The sequence below is a fragment of the Lytechinus pictus genome, chromosome 1 (genome assembly GCF_037042905.1).
Source record: "Lytechinus pictus isolate F3 Inbred chromosome 1, Lp3.0, whole genome shotgun sequence".
NCBI classification, from domain to species: Eukaryota; Metazoa; Echinodermata; class Echinoidea; order Temnopleuroida; family Toxopneustidae; genus Lytechinus; species Lytechinus pictus.
This window is the reverse complement of record NC_087245.1, coordinates 15,272,877-15,298,737: the sequence shown is the minus strand read 5'-3', so window position 1 is coordinate 15,298,737 and position 25,861 is coordinate 15,272,877. Positions and strand designations below refer to the sequence as shown.

The 25,861-nt window shown below is 36.5% G+C and overlaps 1 protein-coding gene across 1 annotated transcript in view; it reads right to left on the bottom strand.

The window, feature by feature from the left end:
• Nucleotides 1-25,861, bottom strand: part of LOC129263760 (mucin-5AC-like) — a 133,989-nt gene that overhangs the window by 33,221 nt on the left and 74,907 nt on the right. Inside the window, exons 47-60 of the mRNA XM_064097751.1 lie at nt 25,322-25,669; nt 24,216-24,527; nt 22,332-22,679; nt 16,354-16,665; nt 14,470-14,817; nt 13,390-13,677; nt 11,506-11,853; nt 10,426-10,713; nt 8,542-8,889; nt 7,462-7,749; nt 5,578-5,925; nt 4,498-4,785; nt 2,614-2,961; nt 1,533-1,820 (exon numbers count right to left, since the gene is read on the bottom strand). Of these exons, the coding sequence (XP_063953821.1) occupies nt 1,533-1,820; nt 2,614-2,961; nt 4,498-4,785; nt 5,578-5,925; nt 7,462-7,749; nt 8,542-8,889; nt 10,426-10,713; nt 11,506-11,853; nt 13,390-13,677; nt 14,470-14,817; nt 16,354-16,665; nt 22,332-22,679; nt 24,216-24,527; nt 25,322-25,669 (4,500 nt within the window). The remainder of the gene's footprint in view (nt 1-1,532; nt 1,821-2,613; nt 2,962-4,497; nt 4,786-5,577; nt 5,926-7,461; nt 7,750-8,541; nt 8,890-10,425; nt 10,714-11,505; nt 11,854-13,389; nt 13,678-14,469; nt 14,818-16,353; nt 16,666-22,331; nt 22,680-24,215; nt 24,528-25,321; nt 25,670-25,861) is intronic.

The following is a 25,861-nucleotide window of genomic DNA, read 5'->3' as shown; positions in this document are numbered from 1 at the left end:
CAAGACAAAAGGAGTTTTGGATTGCCAATAAAGTAGTAGAATATGACTGGAAAAAAAGTCATTTTAAGTGTTACATTAAAGAGAGGGATAAAGTGCAGTATAAGGAGTTCTACATGTAGTAATAGTTGAGTATTCTGCAATTGTCATGACATATCAGGACAAGCTGGTGAAGCAATTAATTTCAAACCAATTAATACCACAACAACAAGAAAATAAATTTACCTGAGCAAGGTAATACAAATAAAACTCAAGTCCATCTCTGAATATAATAAAAGAAACGCCTTCATGAGAACACTAATGATAAATAATGCTAATAATACTAATAATTGAAATTCATATTAATCATAGCAATAATACTAATAATAATAATAACAACAACATTTTTACCAGGGGTAGCCACTTCAGTTCCCAAAACTGTTATCCGAGCAGGTCTGGCTTAACATGATGATGGTATTCATACCCTAGCATTTGACGGACTGCCTAGGCCCAAAGCATTTGTGGAATTTCTTTCTACAGGGTAAACATTTATTACACCTACATGTACACATATAATTATAACATACATAAATATCTCACCATAGCCATCTATATATTGATGGTGGTGATTTTTTACCTGATTGCTAAGAAAGCATGAATGCTTGTAAGCAAGCAACCAGAGGACCGACGGCTTAAGGTCCTCTCCGAAGGACCTGGTAATGAGGATTAATGCCTTACCAAAGGGCACTAGCGCACAAAGTGGGAATCGAACCTGGGTCACCGGAATACGAGTACCCCGCTCTACCGACTGAGCTATCGCGCCTCCAATAACTATCAATCAGTAAATCAACATTCACTACCAACATAGAAACTATCATTTCTCCAAAAGACAAGCTCCTCTTTGCCTCATCGGCAAGTTTATACAATTGACCCTTCCTTTCTTTCATAAGGATGGGTAAATCACAAAGCAAGATATTAATATCTAAATATGCCTGACATAGCAGGCAGAAATTGAATGGAACTGGTGACTAGAATAGCATATCAATAAATACTTTATCAAGGTATTTGTGGCAATTCTACTTTTAATACATTAGCATGTTACTTTTTCCAATGTACTTGGCCAACTCTTAAATACCACTTGCTCATTGACTCATTTCTGATTCCGGAGGATCTAATGAAAAGCACAATTCAAAAGAATATTAAAACTTTCATGCTATTTGAGTTCGAATGACCTTATTCTCATCATGCACAGAATGGAACAACGAACTAGCTTTTCAAAGATGATCATCTGTCCATCTCCTTTCTGGCTGGTGATATCAAGTCGGTGACACAAAAGGAAGGGCAGGAAGGGTGACCCCATCCCTATGATTTTTGAGTGATAAAGTATCATCTCGGACACTTTACCCTTCCCTTCTTCACTAAAAGAGTAACCAAAGCATTTATAAAAAATGGTCCTTTTCTCACAAACTTGATCTTACTGTGTCTACTGCCATTCATACATTATCCATATTCTGGAATGTTTCCAGATATTGTGCCAATTGTTCCCTGTAATGTACCTGTTGTGGTGGCTGGAGTTGTTCCTGGAGTGGTTCCAGTTGTTGTTCCTGTTGTGGTACCTGTTGTGGTACCTGTTGTGGTTCCAGTTGTTGTTCCTGTTGTTGTACCTGTAGTTGTTCCTGTTGTGGTTCCAGTTGTTGTTCCTGTTGTGGTACCTGTTGTTGTGCCTGGAGTGGTTCCAGTTGTTGTTCCTGTTGTGGTACCTGTTGTTGTTTCTATAGTGGTTCCAGTTGTTGTTCCTGTTGTAGTGCCTGTTGTTGTTTCTATAGTGGTTCCAGTTGTTGTTCCTAGATTTGTTCATGTAAAGAAGAACTAGATGTATATTATCATAAAGGATGAAATAAGACAATATTCTGTTCCAAAGTAAGTAGCAAATGAAACGCAATTAAAAGGAAATCAACCATGGTAACAGAATATTATGTCTGCAAGTATCCAATTCAAAATGAAAAAGGAAATCTTTAACTTTAAAAAAAATGCAGACAAATCATTTCTATTAAATTGAGCAAGTCGTTGCCCTATATCACAATGACATCACGTACATGTATGTGACAAAACTGAAATCCCCAAACAGGATTACTGTCATTAATCTACAATTCAAAACTATCCTACTGTTTTTCCCATCCTGTAAATCTTTCACAATCATGCTCCTTTCACATTTCTTCTTTTCAAATCACATTTCATTTGTGTTTGATTCAATTTTCACCAATCATAATGTTCATGAAATATTCCATAACAAAGGGTAAATTCACTAAATTTCTGTACAGCTCCTCCAATGAAACTGTTCGATAATGAAATTCAAACAAATTTCAATAACTTAAAAGAGCATCTTTCACATGAATATTGACACCAAGAGCGACACTTTCCCCACAATACCTTATTTTCAAATGATATTAAGTAGAAAAAAAACATACAATGTAGATATCGCGTTTGTCTTTAAAAAAAAGCTCTTATCTTTATCCATTACTTCCTTATCACGACAACACACATGTTTTCCAATTAACAAAACTTTTAAATGCATATTTATAGTGACATTGGTCATACTACCAGGAATTAGTAAAAATACTTGATTGATGCAACTACCTTCTGTGGTTGTTCCAGGTGGTGAGCAAGTGACAGTGTGCCAACTGCAGCACAGCCAGCTACATTCATAGTCCAGACATATTGGTCTTCCTAGTATATTAATACAACGAAGACCTGTATTCACATCAACGGTAACAGCGTCAGTAGTTTCATTCCACAACACATGTGTGTCTACTGTCCTGCACCGGATACCGAATACGCTGCAATCTTCAGGGAAACCGGGGAAGTGCCGGGCATCTGCAAGAAGTTCAACTTCCTCAGCTGGAGCACTCTCAGATTGCATTTGTCCAGAATCATTATTAATCCAGTCAGTCCAAATACATTTGTAATCTCTGCTGGGAACACACTCTGCAAGACAAAAGGAGTTTTGGATTGCCAATAAAGTAGTAGAATATGACTGGAAAAAAAGTCATTTTAAGTGTTACATTAAAGAGAGGGATAAAGTGCAGTATAAGGAGTTCTACATGTAGTAATAGTTGAGTATTCTGCAATTGTCATGACATATCAGGACAAGCTGGTGAAGCAATTAATTTCAAACCAATTAATACCACAACAACAAGAAAATAAATTTACCTGAGCAAGGTAATACAAATAAAACTCAAGTCCATCTCTGAATATAATAAAAGAAACGCCTTCATGAGAACACTAATGATAAAATAATGCTAATAATACTAATAATTGAAATTCATATTAATCATAGCAATAATACTAATAATAATAATAACAACAACATTTTTACCAGGGGTAGCCACTTCAGTTCCCAAAACTGTTATCCGAGCAGGTCTGGCTTAACATGATGATGGTATTCATACCCTAGCATTTGACGGACTGCCTAGGCCCAAAGCATTTGTGGAATTTCTTTCTACAGGGTAAACATTTATTACACCTACATGTACACATATAATTATAACATACATAAATATCTCACCATAGCCATCTATATATTGATGGTGGTGATGTTTTACCTGATTGCTAAGAAAGCATGAATGCTTGTAAGCAAGCAACCAGAGGACCGACGGCTTAAGGTCCTCTCCGAAGGACCTGGTAATGAGGATTAATGCCTTACCAAAGGGCACTAGCGCACAAAGTGGGAATCGAACCTGGGTCACCGGAATACGAGTACCCCGCTCTACCGACTGAGCTATCGCGCCTCCAATAACTATCAATCAGTAAATCAACATTCACTACCAACATAGAAACTATCATTTCTCCAAAAGACAAGCTCCTCTTTGCCTCATCGGCAAGTTTATACAATTGACCCTTCCTTTCTTTCATAAGGATGGGTAAATCACAAAGCAAGATATTAATATCTAAATATGCCTGACATAGCAGGCAGAAATTGAATGGAACTGGTGACTAGAATAGCATATCAATAAATACTTTATCAAGGTATTTGTGGCAATTCTACTTTTAATACATTAGCATGTTACTTTTTCCAATGTACTTGGCCAACTCTTAAATACCACTTGCTCATTGACTCATTTCTGATTCCGGAGGATCTAATGAAAAGCACAATTCAAAAGAATATTAAAACTTTCATGCTATTTGAGTTCGAATGACCTTATTCTCATCATGCACAGAATGGAACAACGAACTAGCTTTTCAAAGATGATCATCTGTCCATCTCCTTTCTGGCTGGTGATATCAAGTCGGTGACACAAAAGGAAGGGCAGGAAGGGTGACCCCATCCCTATGATTTTTGAGTGATAAAGTATCATCTCGGACACTTTACCCTTCCCTTCTTCACTAAAAGAGTAACCAAAGCATTTATAAAAAATGGTCCTTTTCTCACAAACTTGATCTTACTGTGTCTACTGCCATTCATACATTATCCATATTCTGGAATGTTTCCAGATATTGTGCCAATTGTTCCCTGTAATGTACCTGTTGTGGTGGCTGGAGTTGTTCCTGGAGTGGTTCCAGTTGTTGTTCCTGTTGTGGTACCTGTTGTGGTACCTGTTGTGGTTCCAGTTGTTGTTCCTGTTGTTGTACCTGTAGTTGTTCCTGTTGTGGTTCCAGTTGTTGTTCCTGTTGTGGTACCTGTTGTTGTGCCTGGAGTGGTTCCAGTTGTTGTTCCTGTTGTGGTACCTGTTGTTGTTTCTATAGTGGTTCCAGTTGTTGTTCCTGTTGTAGTGCCTGTTGTTGTTTCTATAGTGGTTCCAGTTGTTGTTCCTAGATTTGTTCATGTAAAGAAGAACTAGATGTATATTATCATAAAGGATGAAATAAGACAATATTCTGTTCCAAAGTAGGTAGCAAATGAAACGCAATTAAAAGGAAATCAACCATGGTAACAGAATATTATGTCTGCAAGTATCCAATTCAAAATGAAAAAGGAAATCTTTAACTTTAAAAAAAATGCAGACAAATCATTTCTATTAAATTGAGCAAGTCGTTGCCCTATATCACAATGACATCACGTACATGTATGTGACAAAACTGAAATCCCCAAACAGGATTACTGTCATTAATCTACAATTCAAAACTATCCTACTGTTTTTCCCATCCTGTAAATCTTTCACAATCATGCTCCTTTCACATTTCTTCTTTTCAAATCACATTTCATTTGTGTTTGATTCAATTTTCACCAATCATAATGTTCATGAAATATTCCATAACAAAGGGTAAATTCACTAAATTTCTGTACAGCTCCTCCAATGAAACTGTTCGATAATGAAATTCAAACAAATTTCAATAACTTAAAAGAGCATCTTTCACATGAATATTGACACCAAGAGCGACACTTTCCCCACAATACCTTATTTTCAAATGATATTAAGAAGAAAAAAAACATACATGTAGATATCGCGTTTGTCTTTAAAAAAAAGCTCTTATCTTTATCCATTACTTCCTTATCACGACAACACACATGTTTTCCAATTAACAAAACTTTTAAATGCATATTTATAGTGACATTGGTCATACTACCAGGAATTAGTAAAAATACTTGATTGATGCAACTACCTTCTGTGGTTGTTCCAGGTGGTGAGCAAGTGACAGTGTGCCAACTGCAGCACAGCCAGCTACATTCATAGTCCAGACATATTGGTCTTCCTAGTATATTAATACAACGAAGACCTGTATTCACATCAACGGTAACAGCGTCAGTAGTTTCATTCCACAACACATGTGTGTCTACTGTCCTGCACCGGATACCGAATACGCTGCAATCTTCAGGGAAACCGGGGAAGTGCCGGGCATCTGCAAGAAGTTCAACTTCCTCAGCTGGAGCACTCTCAGATTGCATTTGTCCAGAATCATTATTAATCCAGTCAGTCCAAATACATTTGTAATCTCTGCTGGGAACACACTCTGCAAGACAAAAGGAGTTTTGGATTGCCAATAAAGTAGTAGAATATGACTGGAAAAAAAGTCATTTTAAGTGTTACATTAAAGAGAGGGATAAAGTGCAGTATAAGGAGTTCTACATGTAGTAATAGTTGAGTATTCTGCAATTGTCATGACATATCAGGACAAGCTGGTGAAGCAATTAATTTCAAACCAATTAATACCACAACAACAAGAAAATAAATTTACCTGAGCAAGGTAATACAAATAAAACTCAAGTCCATCTCTGAATATAATAAAAGAAACGCCTTCATGAGAACACTAATGATAAAATAATGCTAATAATACTAATAATTGAAATTCATATTAATCATAGCAATAATACTAATAATAATAATAACAACAACATTTTTACCAGGGGTAGCCACTTCAGTTCCCAAAACTGTTATCCGAGCAGGTCTGGCTTAACATGATGATGGTATTCATACCCTAGCATTTGACGGACTGCCTAGGCCCAAAGCATTTGTGGAATTTCTTTCTACAGGGTAAACATTTATTACACCTACATGTACACATATAATTATAACATACATAAATATCTCACCATAGCCATCTATATATTGATGGTGGTGATTTTTTACCTGATTGCTAAGAAAGCATGAATGCTTGTAAGCAAGCAACCAGAGGACCGACGGCTTAAGGTCCTCTCCGAAGGACCTGGTAATGAGGATTAATGCCTTACCAAAGGGCACTAGCGCACAAAGTGGGAATCGAACCTGGGTCACCGGAATACGAGTACCCCGCTCTACCGACTGAGCTATCGCGCCTCCAATAACTATCAATCAGTAAATCAACATTCACTACCAACATAGAAACTATCATTTCTGCAAAAGACAAGCTCCTCTTTGCCTCATCGGCAAGTTTATACAATTGACCCTTCCTTTCTTTCATAAGGATGGGTAAATCACAAAGCAAGATATTAATATCTAAATATGCCTGACATAGCAGGCAGAAATTGAATGGAACTGGTGACTAGAATAGCATATCAATAAATACTTTATCAAGGTATTTGTGGCAATTCTACTTTTAATACATTAGCATGTTACTTTTTCCAATGTACTTGGCCAACTCTTAAATACCACTTGCTCATTGACTCATTTCTGATTCCGGAGGATCTAATGAAAAGCACAATTCAAAAGAATATTAAAACTTTCATGCTATTTGAGTTCGAATGACCTTATTCTCATCATGCACAGAATGGAACAACGAACTAGCTTTTCAAAGATGATCATCTGTCCATCTCCTTTCTGGCTGGTGATATCAAGTCGGTGACACAAAAGGAAGGGCAGGAAGGGTGACCGCATCCCTATGATTTTTGAGTGATAAAGTATCATCTCGGACACTTTACCCTTCCCTTCTTCACTAAAAGAGTAACCAAAGCATTTATAAAAAATGGTCCTTTTCTCACAAACTTGATCTTACTGTGTCTACTGCCATTCATACATTATCCATATTCTGGAATGTTTCCAGATATTGTGCCAATTGTTCCCTGTAATGTACCTGTTGTGGTGGCTGGAGTTGTTCCTGGAGTGGTTCCAGTTGTTGTTCCTGTTGTGGTACCTGTTGTGGTACCTGTTGTGGTTCCAGTTGTTGTTCCTGTTGTTGTACCTGTAGTTGTTCCTGTTGTGGTTCCAGTTGTTGTTCCTGTTGTGGTACCTGTTGTTGTGCCTGGAGTGGTTCCAGTTGTTGTTCCTGTTGTGGTACCTGTTGTTGTTTCTATAGTGGTTCCAGTTGTTGTTCCTGTTGTAGTGCCTGTTGTTGTTTCTATAGTGGTTCCAGTTGTTGTTCCTAGATTTGTTCATGTAAAGAAGAACTAGATGTATATTATCATAAAGGATGAAATAAGACAATATTCTGTTCCAAAGTAGGTAGCAAATGAAACGCAATTAAAAGGAAATCAACCATGGTAACAGAATATTATGTCTGCAAGTATCCAATTCAAAATGAAAAAGGAAATCTTTAACTTTAAAAAAAATGCAGACAAATCATTTCTATTAAATTGAGCAAGTCGTTGCCCTATATCACAATGACATCACGTACATGTATGTGACAAAACTGAAATCCCCAAACAGGATTACTGTCATTAATCTACAATTCAAAACTATCCTACTGTTTTTCCCATCCTGTAAATCTTTCACAATCATGCTCCTTTCACATTTCTTCTTTTCAAATCACATTTCATTTGTGTTTGATTCAATTTTCACCAATCATAATGTTCATGAAATATTCCATAACAAAGGGTAAATTCACTAAATTTCTGTACAGCTCCTCCAATGAAACTGTTCGATAATGAAATTCAAACAAATTTCAATAACTTAAAAGAGCATCTTTCACATGAATATTGACACCAAGAGCGACACTTTCCCCACAATACCTTATTTTCAAATGATATTAAGAAGAAAAAAAACATACATGTAGATATCGCGTTTGTCTTTAAAAAAAAGCTCTTATCTTTATCCATTACTTCCTTATCACGACAACACACATGTTTTCCAATTAACAAAACTTTTAAATGCATATTTATAGTGACATTGGTCATACTACCAGGAATTAGTAAAAATACTTGATTGATGCAACTACCTTCTGTGGTTGTTCCAGGTGGTGAGCAAGTGACAGTGTGCCAACTGCAGCACAGCCAGCTACATTCATAGTCCAGACATATTGGTCTTCCTAGTATATTAATACAACGAAGACCTGTATTCACATCAACGGTAACAGCGTCAGTAGTTTCATTCCACAACACATGTGTGTCTACTGTCCTGCACCGGATACCGAATACGCTGCAATCTTCAGGGAAACCGGGGAAGTGCCGGGCATCTGCAAGAAGTTCAACTTCCTCAGCTGGAGCACTCTCAGATTGCATTTGTCCAGAATCATTATTAATCCAGTCAGTCCAAATACATTTGTAATCTCTGCTGGGAACACACTCTGCAAGACAAAAGGAGTTTTGGATTGCCAATAAAGTAGTAGAATATGACTGGAAAAAAAGTCATTTTAAGTGTTACATTAAAGAGAGGGATAAAGTGCAGTATAAGGAGTTCTACATGTAGTAATAGTTGAGTATTCTGCAATTGTCATGACATATCAGGACAAGCTGGTGAAGCAATTAATTTCAAACCAATTAATACCACAACAACAAGAAAATAAATTTACCTGAGCAAGGTAATACAAATAAAACTCAAGTCCATCTCTGAATATAATAAAAGAAACGCCTTCATGAGAACACTAATGATAAAATAATGCTAATAATACTAATAATTGAAATTCATATTAATCATAGCAATAATACTAATAATAATAATAACAACAACATTTTTACCAGGGGTAGCCACTTCAGTTCCCAAAACTGTTATCCGAGCAGGTCTGGCTTAACATGATGATGGTATTCATACCCTAGCATTTGACGGACTGCCTAGGCCCAAAGCATTTGTGGAATTTCTTTCTACAGGGTAAACATTTATTACACCTACATGTACACATATAATTATAACATACATAAATATCTCACCATAGCCATCTATATATTGATGGTGGTGATTTTTTACCTGATTGCTAAGAAAGCATGAATGCTTGTAAGCAAGCAACCAGAGGACCGACGGCTTAAGGTCCTCTCCGAAGGACCTGGTAATGAGGATTAATGCCTTACCAAAGGGCACTAGCGCACAAAGTGGGAATCGAACCTGGGTCACCGGAATACGAGTACCCCGCTCTACCGACTGAGCTATCGCGCCTCCAATAACTATCAATCAGTAAATCAACATTCACTACCAACATAGAAACTATCATTTCTGCAAAAGACAAGCTCCTCTTTGCCTCATCGGCAAGTTTATACAATTGACCCTTCCTTTCTTTCATAAGGATGGGTAAATCACAAAGCAAGATATTAATATCTAAATATGCCTGACATAGCAGGCAGAAATTGAATGGAACTGGTGACTAGAATAGCATATCAATAAATACTTTATCAAGGTATTTGTGGCAATTCTACTTTTAATACATTAGCATGTTACTTTTTCCAATGTACTTGGCCAACTCTTAAATACCACTTGCTCATTGACTCATTTCTGATTCCGGAGGATCTAATGAAAAGCACAATTCAAAAGAATATTAAAACTTTCATGCTATTTGAGTTCGAATGACCTTATTCTCATCATGCACAGAATGGAACAACGAACTAGCTTTTCAAAGATGATCATCTGTCCATCTCCTTTCTGGCTGGTGATATCAAGTCGGTGACACAAAAGGAAGGGCAGGAAGGGTGACCGCATCCCTATGATTTTTGAGTGATAAAGTATCATCTCGGACACTTTACCCTTCCCTTCTTCACTAAAAGAGTAACCAAAGCATTTATAAAAAATGGTCCTTTTCTCACAAACTTGATCTTACTGTGTCTACTGCCATTCATACATTATCCATATTCTGGAATGTTTCCAGATATTGTGCCAATTGTTCCCTGTAATGTACCTGTTGTGGTGGCTGGAGTTGTTCCTGGAGTGGTTCCAGTTGTTGTTCCTGTTGTGGTACCTGTTGTGGTACCTGTTGTGGTTCCAGTTGTTGTTCCTGTTGTTGTACCTGTAGTTGTTCCTGTTGTGGTTCCAGTTGTTGTTCCTGTTGTGGTACCTGTTGTTGTGCCTGGAGTGGTTCCAGTTGTTGTTCCTGTTGTGGTACCTGTTGTTGTTTCTATAGTGGTTCCAGTTGTTGTTCCTGTTGTAGTGCCTGTTGTTGTTTCTATAGTGGTTCCAGTTGTTGTTCCTAGATTTGTTCATGTAAAGAAGAACTAGATGTATATTATCATAAAGGATGAAATAAGACAATATTCTGTTCCAAAGTAAGTAGCAAATGAAACGCAATTAAAAGGAAATCAACCATGGTAACAGAATATTATGTCTGCAAGTATCCAATTCAAAATGAAAAAGGAAATCTTTAACTTTAAAAAAAATGCAGACAAATCATTTCTATTAAATTGAGCAAGTCGTTGCCCTATATCACAATGACATCACGTACATGTATGTGACAAAACTGAAATCCCCAAACAGGATTACTGTCATTAATCTACAATTCAAAACTATCCTACTGTTTTTCCCATCCTGTAAATCTTTCACAATCATGCTCCTTTCACATTTCTTCTTTTCAAATCACATTTCATTTGTGTTTGATTCAATTTTCACCAATCATAATGTTCATGAAATATTCCATAACAAAGGGTAAATTCACTAAATTTCTGTACAGCTCCTCCAATGAAACTGTTCGATAATGAAATTCAAACAAATTTCAATAACTTAAAAGAGCATCTTTCACATGAATATTGACACCAAGAGCGACACTTTCCCCACAATACCTTATTTTCAAATGATATTAAGAAGAAAAAAAACATACATGTAGATATCGCGTTTGTCTTTAAAAAAAAGCTCTTATCTTTATCCATTACTTCCTTATCACGACAACACACATGTTTTCCAATTAACAAAACTTTTAAATGCATATTTATAGTGACATTGGTCATACTACCAGGAATTAGTAAAAATACTTGATTGATGCAACTACCTTCTGTGGTTGTTCCAGGTGGTGAGCAAGTGACAGTGTGCCAACTGCAGCACAGCCAGCTACATTCATAGTCCAGACATATTGGTCTTCCTAGTATATTAATACAACGAAGACCTGTATTCACATCAACGGTAACAGCGTCAGTAGTTTCATTCCACAACACATGTGTGTCTACTGTCCTGCACCGGATACCGAATACGCTGCAATCTTCAGGGAAACCGGGGAAGTGCCGGGCATCTGCAAGAAGTTCAACTTCCTCAGCTGGAGCACTCTCAGATTGCATTTGTCCAGAATCATTATTAATCCAGTCAGTCCAAATACATTTGTAATCTCTGCTGGGAACACACTCTGCAAGACAAAAGGAGTTTTGGATTGCCAATAAAGTAGTAGAATATGACTGGAAAAAAAGTCATTTTAAGTGTTACATTAAAGAGAGGGATAAAGTGCAGTATAAGGAGTTCTACATGTAGTAATAGTTGAGTATTCTGCAATTGTCATGACATATCAGGACAAGCTGGTGAAGCAATTAATTTCAAACCAATTAATACCACAACAACAAGAAAATAAATTTACCTGAGCAAGGTAATACAAATAAAACTCAAGTCCATCTCTGAATATAATAAAAGAAACGCCTTCATGAGAACACTAATGATAAAATAATGCTAATAATACTAATAATTGAAATTCATATTAATCATAGCAATAATACTAATAATAATAATAACAACAACATTTTTACCAGGGGTAGCCACTTCAGTTCCCAAAACTGTTATCCGAGCAGGTCTGGCTTAACATGATGATGGTATTCATACCCTAGCATTTGACGGACTGCCTAGGCCCAAAGCATTTGTGGAATTTCTTTCTACAGGGTAAACATTTATTACACCTACATGTACACATATAATTATAACATACATAAATATCTCACCATAGCCATCTATATATTGATGGTGGTGATTTTTTACCTGATTGCTAAGAAAGCATGAATGCTTGTAAGCAAGCAACCAGAGGACCGACGGCTTAAGGTCCTCTCCGAAGGACCTGGTAATGAGGATTAATGCCTTACCAAAGGGCACTAGCGCACAAAGTGGGAATCGAACCTGGGTCACCGGAATACGAGTACCCCGCTCTACCGACTGAGCTATCGCGCCTCCAATAACTATCAATCAGTAAATCAACATTCACTACCAACATAGAAACTATCATTTCTCCAAAAGACAAGCTCCTCTTTGCCTCATCGGCAAGTTTATACAATTGACCCTTCCTTTCTTTCATAAGGATGGGTAAATCACAAAGCAAGATATTAATATCTAAATATGCCTGACATAGCAGGCAGAAATTGAATGGAACTGGTGACTAGAATAGCATATCAATAAATACTTTATCAAGGTATTTGTGGCAATTCTACTTTTAATACATTAGCATGTTACTTTTTCCAATGTACTTGGCCAACTCTTAAATACCACTTGCTCATTGACTCATTTCTGATTCCGGAGGATCTAATGAAAAGCACAATTCAAAAGAATATTAAAACTTTCATGCTATTTGAGTTCGAATGACCTTATTCTCATCATGCACAGAATGGAACAACGAACTAGCTTTTCAAAGATGATCATCTGTCCATCTCCTTTCTGGCTGGTGATATCAAGTCGGTGACACAAAAGGAAGGGCAGGAAGGGTGACCCCATCCCTATGATTTTTGAGTGATAAAGTATCATCTCGGACACTTTACCCTTCCCTTCTTCACTAAAAGAGTAACCAAAGCATTTATAAAAAATGGTCCTTTTCTCACAAACTTGATCTTACTGTGTCTACTGCCATTCATACATTATCCATATTCTGGAATGTTTCCAGATATTGTGCCAATTGTTCCCTGTAATGTACCTGTTGTGGTGGCTGGAGTTGTTCCTGGAGTGGTTCCAGTTGTTGTTCCTGTTGTGGTACCTGTTGTGGTACCTGTTGTGGTTCCAGTTGTTGTTCCTGTTGTTGTACCTGTAGTTGTTCCTGTTGTGGTTCCAGTTGTTGTTCCTGTTGTGGTACCTGTTGTTGTGCCTGGAGTGGTTCCAGTTGTTGTTCCTGTTGTGGTACCTGTTGTTGTTTCTATAGTGGTTCCAGTTGTTGTTCCTGTTGTAGTGCCTGTTGTTGTTTCTATAGTGGTTCCAGTTGTTGTTCCTAGATTTGTTCATGTAAAGAAGAACTAGATGTATATTATCATAAAGGATGAAATAAGACAATATTCTGTTCCAAAGTAAGTAGCAAATGAAACGCAATTAAAAGGAAATCAACCATGGTAACAGAATATTATGTCTGCAAGTATCCAATTCAAAATGAAAAAGGAAATCTTTAACTTTAAAAAAAATGCAGACAAATCATTTCTATTAAATTGAGCAAGTCGTTGCCCTATATCACAATGACATCACGTACATGTATGTGACAAAACTGAAATCCCCAAACAGGATTACTGTCATTAATCTACAATTCAAAACTATCCTACTGTTTTTCCCATCCTGTAAATCTTTCACAATCATGCTCCTTTCACATTTCTTCTTTTCAAATCACATTTCATTTGTGTTTGATTCAATTTTCACCAATCATAATGTTCATGAAATATTCCATAACAAAGGGTAAATTCACTAAATTTCTGTACAGCTCCTCCAATGAAACTGTTCGATAATGAAATTCAAACAAATTTCAATAACTTAAAAGAGCATCTTTCACATGAATATTGACACCAAGAGCGACACTTTCCCCACAATACCTTATTTTCAAATGATATTAAGAAGAAAAAAAACATACATGTAGATATCGCGTTTGTCTTTAAAAAAAAGCTCTTATCTTTATCCATTACTTCCTTATCACGACAACACACATGTTTTCCAATTAACAAAACTTTTAAATGCATATTTATAGTGACATTGGTCATACTACCAGGAATTAGTAAAAATACTTGATTGATGCAACTACCTTCTGTGGTTGTTCCAGGTGGTGAGCAAGTGACAGTGTGCCAACTGCAGCACAGCCAGCTACATTCATAGTCCAGACATATTGGTCTTCCTAGTATATTAATACAACGAAGACCTGTATTCACATCAACGGTAACAGCGTCAGTAGTTTCATTCCACAACACATGTGTGTCTACTGTCCTGCACCGGATACCGAATACGCTGCAATCTTCAGGGAAACCGGGGAAGTGCCGGGCATCTGCAAGAAGTTCAACTTCCTCAGCTGGAGCACTCTCAGATTGCATTTGTCCAGAATCATTATTAATCCAGTCAGTCCAAATACATTTGTAATCTCTGCTGGGAACACACTCTGCAAGACAAAAGGAGTTTTGGATTGCCAATAAAGTAGTAGAATATGACTGGAAAAAAAGTCATTTTAAGTGTTACATTAAAGAGAGGGATAAAGTGCAGTATAAGGAGTTCTACATGTAGTAATAGTTGAGTATTCTGCAATTGTCATGACATATCAGGACAAGCTGGTGAAGCAATTAATTTCAAACCAATTAATACCACAACAACAAGAAAATAAATTTACCTGAGCAAGGTAATACAAATAAAACTCAAGTCCATCTCTGAATATAATAAAAGAAACGCCTTCATGAGAACACTAATGATAAAATAATGCTAATAATACTAATAATTGAAATTCATATTAATCATAGCAATAATACTAATAATAATAATAACAACAACATTTTTACCAGGGGTAGCCACTTCAGTTCCCAAAACTGTTATCCGAGCAGGTCTGGCTTAACATGATGATGGTATTCATACCCTAGCATTTGACGGACTGCCTAGGCCCAAAGCATTTGTGGAATTTCTTTCTACAGGGTAAACATTTATTACACCTACATGTACACATATAATTATAACATACATAAATATCTCACCATAGCCATCTATATATTGATGGTGGTGATTTTTTACCTGATTGCTAAGAAAGCATGAATGCTTGTAAGCAAGCAACCAGAGGACCGACGGCTTAAGGTCCTCTCCGAAGGACCTGGTAATGAGGATTAATGCCTTACCAAAGGGCACTAGCGCACAAAGTGGGAATCGAACCCGGGTCACCGGAATACGAGTACCCCGCTCTACCGACTGAGCTATCGCGCCTCCAATAACTATCAATCAGTAAATCAACATTCACTACCAACATAGAAACTATCATTTCTGCAAAAGACAAGCTCCTCTTTGCCTCATCGGCAAGTTTATACAATTGACCCTTCCTTTCTTTCATAAGGATGGGTAAATCACAAAGCAAGATATTAATATCTAAATATGCCTGACATAGCAGGCAGAAATTGAATGGAACTGGTGACTAGAATAGCATATCAATAAATACTTTATCAAGGTATTTGTGGCAATTCTACTTTTAATACATTAGCATGTTACTTTTTCCAATGTACTTGGCCAACTCTTAAATACCACTTGCTCATTGACTCATTTCTGATTCCGGAGGATCTAATGAAAAGCACAATTCAAAAGAATATTAAAACTTTCATGCTATTTGAGTTCGAATGACCTTATTCTCATCATGCAGAGAATGGAACAACGAACTAGCTTTTCAAAGATGATCATCTGTCCATCTCCTTTCTGGCTGGTGATATCAAGTCGGTGACACAAAAGGAAGGGCAGGAAAGGTGACCCCATCCCTATGATTTTTGAGTGATAAAGTATCATCTCGGACACTTTACCCTTCCCTTCTTCACTAAAAGAGTAACCAAAGCATTTATAAAAAATGGTCCTTTTCTCACAAACTTGATCTTACTGTGTCTACTGCCATTCATACATTATCCATATTCTGGAATGTTTCCAGATATTGTGCCAATTGTTCCCTGTAATGTACCTGTTGTGGTGGCTGGAGTTGTTCCTGGAGTGGTTCCAGTTGTTGTTCCTGTTGTGGTACCTGTTGTGGTACCTGTTGTGGTTCCAGTTGTTGTTCCTGTTGTGGTACCTGTAGTTGTTCCTGTTGTGGTTCCAGTTGTTGTTCCTGTTGTGGTACCTGTTGTTGTGCCTGGAGTGGTTCCAGTTGTTGTTCCTGTTGTGGTACCTGTTGTTGTTCCAGTAGTGGTACCTGTTGTTGTTTCTATAGTGGTTCCAGTTGTTGTTCCTGTTGTAGTGCCTGTTGTTGTTTCTATAGTGGTTCCAGTTGTTGTTCCTAGATTTGTTCATGTAAAGAAGAACTAGATGTATATTATCATAAAGGATGAAATAAGACAATATTCTGTTCCAAAGTAAGTAGCAAATGAAACGCAATTAAAAGGAAATCAACCATGGTAACAGAATATTATGTCTGCAAGTATCCAATTCAAAATGAAAAAGGAAATCTTTAACTTTAAAAAAAATGCAGACAAATCATTTCTATTAAATTGAGCAAGTCGTTGCCCTATATCACAATGACATCACGTACATGTATGTGACAAAACTGAAATCCCCAAACAGGATTACTGTCATTAATCTACAATTCAAAACTATCCTACTGTTTTTCCCATCCTGTAAATCTTTCACAATCATGCTCCTTTCACATTTCTTCTTTTCAAATCACATTTCATTTGTGTTTGATTCAATTTTCACCAATCATAATGTTCATGAAATATTCCATAACAAAGGGTAAATTCACTAAATTTCTGTACAGCTCCTCCAATGAAACTGTTCGATAATGAAATTCAAACAAATTTCAATAACTTAAAAGAGCATCTTTCACATGAATATTGACACCAAGAGCGACACTTTCCCCACAATACCTTATTTTCAAATGATATTAAGAAGAAAAAAAACATACATGTAGATATCGCGTTTGTCTTTAAAAAAAAGCTCTTATCTTTATCCATTACTTCCTTATCACGACAACACACATGTTTTCCAATTAACAAAACTTTTAAATGCATATTTATAGTGACATTGGTCATACTACCAGGAATTCTATTACGTAACATTCGTATAAGTCTTCAGAGGATAGCATTTCCCAGGTGTTAGGCAGTGAAATTCACACAATGGGATTCAAAGCAATCAAAATTCCACACAGGACCAGTTCTCTATAAAAGGCCCTAACCAATGAATAGTAACCATCTTTTTCAAGTGTGACGGCAGTGACTACACATCTTTATCTTCATGGTGAGTATTGAGGAGACGTAAGCCTACGGTCTCCTTCAGCCCTGCTCTCCGTTGGGGAGCAGGCATGGAAAGCTGCCTGGAGTTGAGTTAAAGCGGCAGCTATCATGGCAGTCTCTGATATTTTAAGGCATGCGAGTCATGCTGACTTGGGCAGGAGGGCTCCTCCACCCATATATTTGGTACGTGAGCCATACCTTTATACATCAGGGCGCTGCCCTACACTGTTTCTTCATTAGGGCGCTGCCCTATCTTTTCTTTTTGAAATTTCGCTGATTCAGCACACCTTCACATCATTATAATGATTTACTCTGTAAACTCTTTGGTTTATCGAATTAAGCCGTATGCTGATATGACATCGAACCATGTCACTGATTTGGATTGCGAGCCTTACCCTTATTACAGCCTTATTTTGACTTCAATTCATCCGAATAATAAAATTGCTTCCAACTTTTCTTACTTGGCATTGCCAAATTTTCTACAATACTCGTTCTAATGTGTGGTATACCAACCAATAACAGCAAATGTGCTGGACCAAGGGATTTAATTTAACCCTTCTTAAAATGGTTGTCGAGTAATTGCTATATATACGCCTATATTCCAATCGGATTGTGTACAGAAGAATTCAATACGACACCGGAGCACCGATAATACTGATGGTCATGGCCAACTGTGTACTGGATTTACTTGTATTAGTTAATACTGCTCTGACAGTCGATTTTGTTTTCACCATCCCAAAGATGGAGAGTTTCTTACTCTATAGATGCTACCATTCCTTTGCCATAGATTGGCATGAATCTTTCGCCATATCATAATAATGGGTGACATTCCCGGACATTATGAACATGTGTATCTATGTACAAAAATTGTTACGCCTACATTTTGAATTATCCCTCATAGGAATCTTTTACAAGAACCATTTTCGTTTAAACATGTTTAAAAAGCATCAATTTGGAGTATAACTGACATCGCTATAACATGGACTGGCGCAGGCCTCTCCTTATAACCTAGAGTGCATTGTACACAAAAGGCATTTTGCACAACGCAGGGAATCTTCTTCACTGTTTATAAAACGATGATCGATACGCTCTTGCGTTAAGTTTTAAACAAGTGAAAGAGTTGTACAAAGAGCTTCACAACAGCGATATTATCGCTAGATATCTCTCAACTCGCGTGGACAATGCTTAGACTTACTACTGTACCATTTTACATATTCGCATAACCCGATTGGTTAGTGGCAAATTCATAGTCATTTGAATTGCTTTTAAGCTGGGAAAAGCCAAGTTTTGTCACGAAATTCAACTATCATCCATTTGTTGCTTGTAATATGAAGCTTTACACTTCCTCAAAGGAAAAAAGCATGATAAAAAATGCTTCATTAATACATGTTAAATGATTATGGATCTGGAAGGAACTTCATGTTGAAATGAAAATTTTAATTGCCAAGATGCAAATCACATTGTCTGAGTTTGACCAGACAACAAGAGATAATACACGCAAAATTGTTCCAACTAGTAGTTCATCCGTGCAAGGCGCTTAAATGAATAGCTCATTACTATAGGCCTATTCTTATATTAAAAGAGGTAGCTAGTACATTTTCTCCAGACTTTGTAAATAGGCTACATGTCCAAGCCTTAACATTCTTTTGCTGATAGACCTTCCCATTCATTCATGTTGTCCTTGACAACCTACATTGAAGATTTTTCAGACCATGGACCTATATACATGTACATGTATTCTTGTTATCTATTCATTGAACAAAGAAGATTTTGATTAAAAAGATTGAACAAGGAAGATTTAAACAGATCGGATTTCTAACTTGACAAAGCACCTAATTATCCTTTCCAACGCAAGCCGTTGATACTAAGAGTATTCCAAATTCCCGAAGTGTACAACAAGTTGGATTAAGTAACCTTTAAACCTTTCAAAAGTTTAGAATGTATGCAGACATTCCGACAATTTTGGTATTGGTAAAAACACTGGATAGAGATCCATTGTTTAATCAAAGTTGAAATTTCTTCCACCCTGTACTCATCTTGTACAAGACTATCAACCATGAACCATCAACGTTGTGCCATGCAAAATTATACAATATGCTACCAAGAAGACTTAACTATATAAAGTAACTTTATATAATACATGGATTCCCAAGAGAACTTTTCATGAATGTTAACAATCAGTCATCTGATATAAAATATTTTATAAGCCATTATGATCCCTAGAGGATGCTGCTTTGATTTGTACATTTGTATCGCTGAAATTGAGTTTTTTCATTACTAATGATCTCATTCACCGCTAATATCGTTAGCATGTTAATAGGTGTCGCGATCATGTTTTGTAAGGTATCTTACCTGCTAACTACCAACATAAATGTTAAGGAATCAATTTCTTGCACGGCACCTATGCCCTAGAACAATATTAAAAAAAAAAAAAAAAAAAACATGTTTGTTTTTCACCATCAAATGAATACCAATATCATTAACTATTCAAATTGATACGTATGTTTGATTAGAAGAATAAACTCAAATTTTGCAAGCTGTGCTGTAAACTACACCCTCGACCACCACTATGCTGATAATCAAGTATTATTGAATTAAGGCAATTTACTGCCTACAAATCCTTGTTGAACTTGTCTCAATTACAGTATTTGACAGCAATATAACTCTTTATCAATTGTAATGATAAAATTTATTAGTCGAACAAAATTTGAAAACATGAAATTTCATTTAATCTAAACCATGGTTATCAAGTTTATAAATCTTTCAGGAAGCTTTTCTTTTCAAGTATTCTTACATCTAAGTTCATTACAGCCTTTTATGGACTTCCAATTCGGGAGAATATCCTTTTACTTGGCACACCAAATTACAAGGAAGATTGATTCAATTTCATTGTACCAAATTGTTGAATGTTAATCTTTTTTGGGCAATCATAAATTATATCTTCTTATTTTTTTGACGTCAATAATTCTGCCCTTCTCTGCTGACAGCAATTACGTCCAGCGTGCTCAAACGCTGAATGAACCATCCAAATGTCACTTTCAAGAGTTGTCATGAAAGTTATTTTGTACGATGAGAAAATTATTTGAACATCACTACTGTTCTCTTCAATTATGAATTCTTCTTTGTTGATTGTTTTTTCTAAACTACTCTTCTCAGGTTAAAGGTGCACAAACATGACAAAGAGCACTTTCTAGTATTCACCCATTGGAACCCCCCTAAAAACGTTTAGTAACCTTGTCTCAGATCAAAAACTGAATTAGTTTTTACATTTTATACCATCTGACCATGATGCCTCAGTAATTGTTCCGCGTTTCATCAATAATTAACTACCTCCTTCACCAATAAACTTTTGATTTGATCATAGAGAAATATTTTGACTTTTGATATCTGAAGCAAGATATTATTTTCATCCTATAGTACGATGAATCTTCCAACATTAGTTATTCTTATCTTAAACGTCAATTATTATATATGGCTCTTCCAGTGAGGCCATTTTCGCCTCTACTGCTGATGTAGAAAACCTTAAAATGATATAAAATTATGTGAAAATATTTCACATTTATATCAATGGATTATATAGAAGTATGATATGTACTTGATTGGAGATAATTTGCAAGATGAATCGATGAGGAATATTTCACTGATTAATTTCCTCGCCTTCATTGAGAAACAGTTTATTGATAATTATATAAATATAATCATTGGCTGATTCAGTGTTCCTTAATTACATTTTCATAATGTCAATTCATTCTGAAGTGTTATAAATATTTCTAGTTTGGCAAGTGGCAACATCGTATGACCACGTTGGGATAATATGATCTTTATGAGATCATTATGGGAGATAACTTTCAAATTGTTTGAAATCGACTTCTGATATGTGGCTTTGAACATGCTATCCTCTGAAGACTTATACGAATGTTACGTAATAGAATTCGTAAATTATACAAATAGTATGAAGTATAATTAGAATTCTATTAGTAATAATGAAGTATAAGTCGAGGAGGATCCCACCCTGCAGGACTGCATCAAAACAATTTTATTCCCTCCCGATTATACAGAAGTCAATTTTGAGAGAATTTTGTGGGAATATAGCGCCATCTATCTAGAAATAATCTATTCCGAGGCACATTGTTAGTAATATTATCCTTGACTTAAGCACGAGCTGCCTCTTAGCGCTCAGTGCAATCAAGGAGTTGATCCTGTCGGTACCCATTCTCCTCACCTGGGTTGAGTGCAGCACATGATGGGTATATTCATTGCAGAAGTAAAACACATTATGCCTGGAATTTGAACCCATGTCGTCTGATTGAAAGACGAGAGTCGTAACCACTAGACCACGGCGCCCCATTCAAACACATACAACAAATTCTTGCAAACCAAATGATTATTTGGTGTGTACATCTTGAAAAATTACTTAAGTGGATTGGAAAGCAATCTTGTTTTTAGTTGTTTACAAGATCTTTGTGTTTTTGTATGACCTTAGCCGTCTTTGAAAAGATGGTTACTATTCATTGGTTAGGGCCTTTTATAGAGAACTGGTCCTGTGTGGAATTTTGATTGCTTTGAATCCCATTGTGTGAATTTCACTGCCTAACACCTGGGAAATGCTATCCTCCTCGACTTATACTTCATTATTACTAATAGAATTCTAATTATACTTCATACTATTTGTATAATTTACGAATTAGTAAAAATACTTGATTGATGCAACTACCTTCTGTGGTTGTTCCAGGTGGTGAGCAAGTGACAGTGTGCCAACTGCAGCACAGCCAGCTACATTCATAGTCCAGACATATTGGTCTTCCTAGTATATTAATACAACGAAGACCTGTATTCACATCAACGGTAACAGCGTCAGTAGTTTCATTCCACAACACATGTGTGTCTACTGTCCTGCACCGGATACCGAATACGCTGCAATCTTCAGGGAAACCGGGGAAGTGCCGGGCATCTGCAAGAAGTTCAACTTCCTCAGCTGGAGCACTCTCAGATTGCATTTGTCCAGAATCATTATTAATCCAGTCAGTCCAAATACATTTGTAATCTCTGCTGGGAACACACTCTGCAAGACAAAAGGAGTTTTGGATTGCCAATAAAGTAGTAGAATATGACTGGAAAAAAAGTCATTTTAAGTGTTACATTAAAGAGAGGGATAAAGTGCAGTATAAGGAGTTCTACATGTAGTAATAGTTGAGTATTCTGCAATTGTCATGACATATCAGGACAAGCTGGTGAAGCAATTAATTTCAAACCAATTAATACCACAACAACAAGAAAATAAATTTACCTGAGCAAGGTAATACAAATAAAACTCAAGTCCATCTCTGAATATAATAAAAGAAACGCCTTCATGAGAACACTAATGATAAAATAATGCTAATAATACTAATAATTGAAATTCATATTAATCATAGCAATAATACTAATAATAATAATAACAACAACATTTTTACCAGGGGTAGCCACTTCAGTTCCCAAAACTGTTATCCGAGCAGGTCTGGCTTAACATGATGATGGTATTCATACCCTAGCATTTGACGGACTGCCTAGGCCCAAAGCATTTGTGGAATTTCTTTCTACAGGGTAAACATTTATTACACCTACATGTACACATATAATTATAACATACATAAATATCTCACCATAGCCATCTATATATTGATGGTGGTGATTTTTTACCTGATTGCTAAGAAAGCATGAATGCTTGTAAGCAAGCAACCAGAGGACCGACGGCTTAAGGTCCTCTCCGAAGGACCTGGTAATGAGGATTAATGCCTTACCAAAGGGCACTAGCGCACAAAGTGGGAATCGAACCTGGGTCACCGGAATACGAGTACCCCGCTCTACCGACTGAGCTATCGCGCCTCCAATAACTATCAATCAGTAAATCAACATTCACTACCAACATAGAAACTATCATTTCTCCAAAAGACAAGCTCCTCTTTGCCTCATCGGCAAGTTTATACAATTGACCCTTCCTTTCTTTCATAAGGATGGGTAAATCACAAAGCAAGATATTAATATCTAAATATGCCTGACATAGCAGGCAGAAATTGAATGGAACTGGTGACTAGAATAGCATATCAATAAATACTTTATCAAGGTATTTGTGGCAATTCTACTTTTAATACATTAGCATGTTACTTTTTCCAATGTACTTGGCCAACTCTTAAATACCACTTGCTCATTGACTCATTTCTGATTCCGGAGGATCTAATGAAAAGCACAATTCAAAAGAATATTAAAACTTTCATGCTATTTGAGTTCGAATGACCTTATTCTCATCATGCAGAGAATGGAACAACGAACTAGCTTTTCAAAGATGATCATCTGTCCATCTCCTTTCTGGCTGGTGATATCAAGTCGGTGACACAAAAGGAAGGGCAGGAAGGGTGACCCCATCCCTATGATTTTTGAGTGATAAAGTATCATCTCGGACACTTTACCCTTCCCTTCTTCACTAAAAGAGTAACCAAAGCATTTATAAAAAATGGTCCTTTTCTCACAAACTTGATCTTACTGTGTCTACTGCCATTCATACATTATCCATATTCTGGAATGTTTCCAGATATTGTGCCAATTGTTCCCTGTAATGTACCTGTTGTGGTGGCTGGAGTTGTTCCTGGAGTGGTTCCAGTTGTTGTTCCTGTTGTGGTACCTGTTGTGGTACCTGTTGTGGTTCCAGTTGTTGTTCCTGTTGTGGTACCTGTAGTTGTTCCTGTTGTGGTTCCAGTTGTTGTTCCTGTTGTGGTACCTGTTGTTGTGCCTGGAGTGGTTCCAGTTGTTGTTCCTGTTGTGGTACCTGTTGTTGTTCCAGTAGTGGTACCTGTTGTTGTTTCTATAGTGGTTCCAGTTGTTGTTCCTGTTGTAGTGCCTGTTGTTGTTTCTATAGTGGTTCCAGTTGTTGTTCCTAGATTTGTTCATGTAAAGAAGAACTAGATGTATATTATCATAAAGGATGAAATATGACAATATTCTGTTCCAAAGTAAGTAGCAAATGAAACGCAATTAAAAGAAAATCAACCATGGTAACAGAATATTATGTCTGCATGTATCCAATTCAAAATGAAAAAGGAAATCTTTAACTTTAAAAAAAATGCAGACAAATCATTTCTATTAAATTGAGCAAGTCGTTGCCCTATATCACAATGACATCACGTACATGTATGTGACAAAACTGAAATCCCCAAACAGGATTACTGTCATTAATCTACAATTCAAAACTATCCTACTGTTTTTCCCATCCTGTAAATCTTTCACAATCATGCTCCTTTCACATTTCTTCTTTTCAAATCACATTTCATTTGTGTTTGATTCAATTTTCACCAATCATAATGTTCATGAAATATTCCATAACAAAGGGTAAATTCACTAAATTTGTGTACAGCTCCTCCAATGAAACTGTTCGATAATGAAATTCAAACAAATTTCAATAACTTAAAAGAGCATCTTTGACATGAATATTGACACCAAGAGCGACACTTTCCCCACAATACCTTATTTTCAAATGATATTAAGAAGAAAAAAACATACATGTAGATATCGTGTTTGTCTTTAAAAAAAAGCTCTTATCTTTATCCCTTACTTCTGCGTCAGAACAACACACATGTTTTCCAATTAACAAAACCTTTTAAATGCATATTTACAGTGATATTGGTCATACTGCCAGGAATTAGATAAAATACTTGATTGATGCAAATGTACCTTCTGTGGTTGTTCCAGGTGGTGAGCAAGTGACAGTGTGCCAACTGCAGCACAGCCATCTACATTCATAGTCCAGACATATTGGTCTTCCTAGTATATTAATACAGCGAAGACCTGTATTCACATCAACGGTAACAGCGTCAGTAGTTTCATTCCACGACACATGTGTGTCTACGGTCCTGCACCGGATATCGAATACGTTGCAAACTTTGGGGAAACCGGGGAAGTGCCGGGCATCTTCAAGAAGTTCAACTTCCTCAGCTGGAGCACTTTCAGATTGCAATTGTCCAGAATCATTATTAATCCATTCAGTCCAAATACATTTGTATTCTCTGCCGGGAACACACTCTGCAAGACAAAAATTAGTTTTGGATTGCCAATATAGTAGGAGAATATGACTGGGAAAAGTCATTTTAAGTATTACATTAAAAAATGGCAGAAAGTGTAGTATAAGGAGTTCTATTAATGGTTGAATATTCTTCAATTGACATTACATATCAGGGCAAGCTTGTGAAACAATTAATTTCAAACCAATTAGTA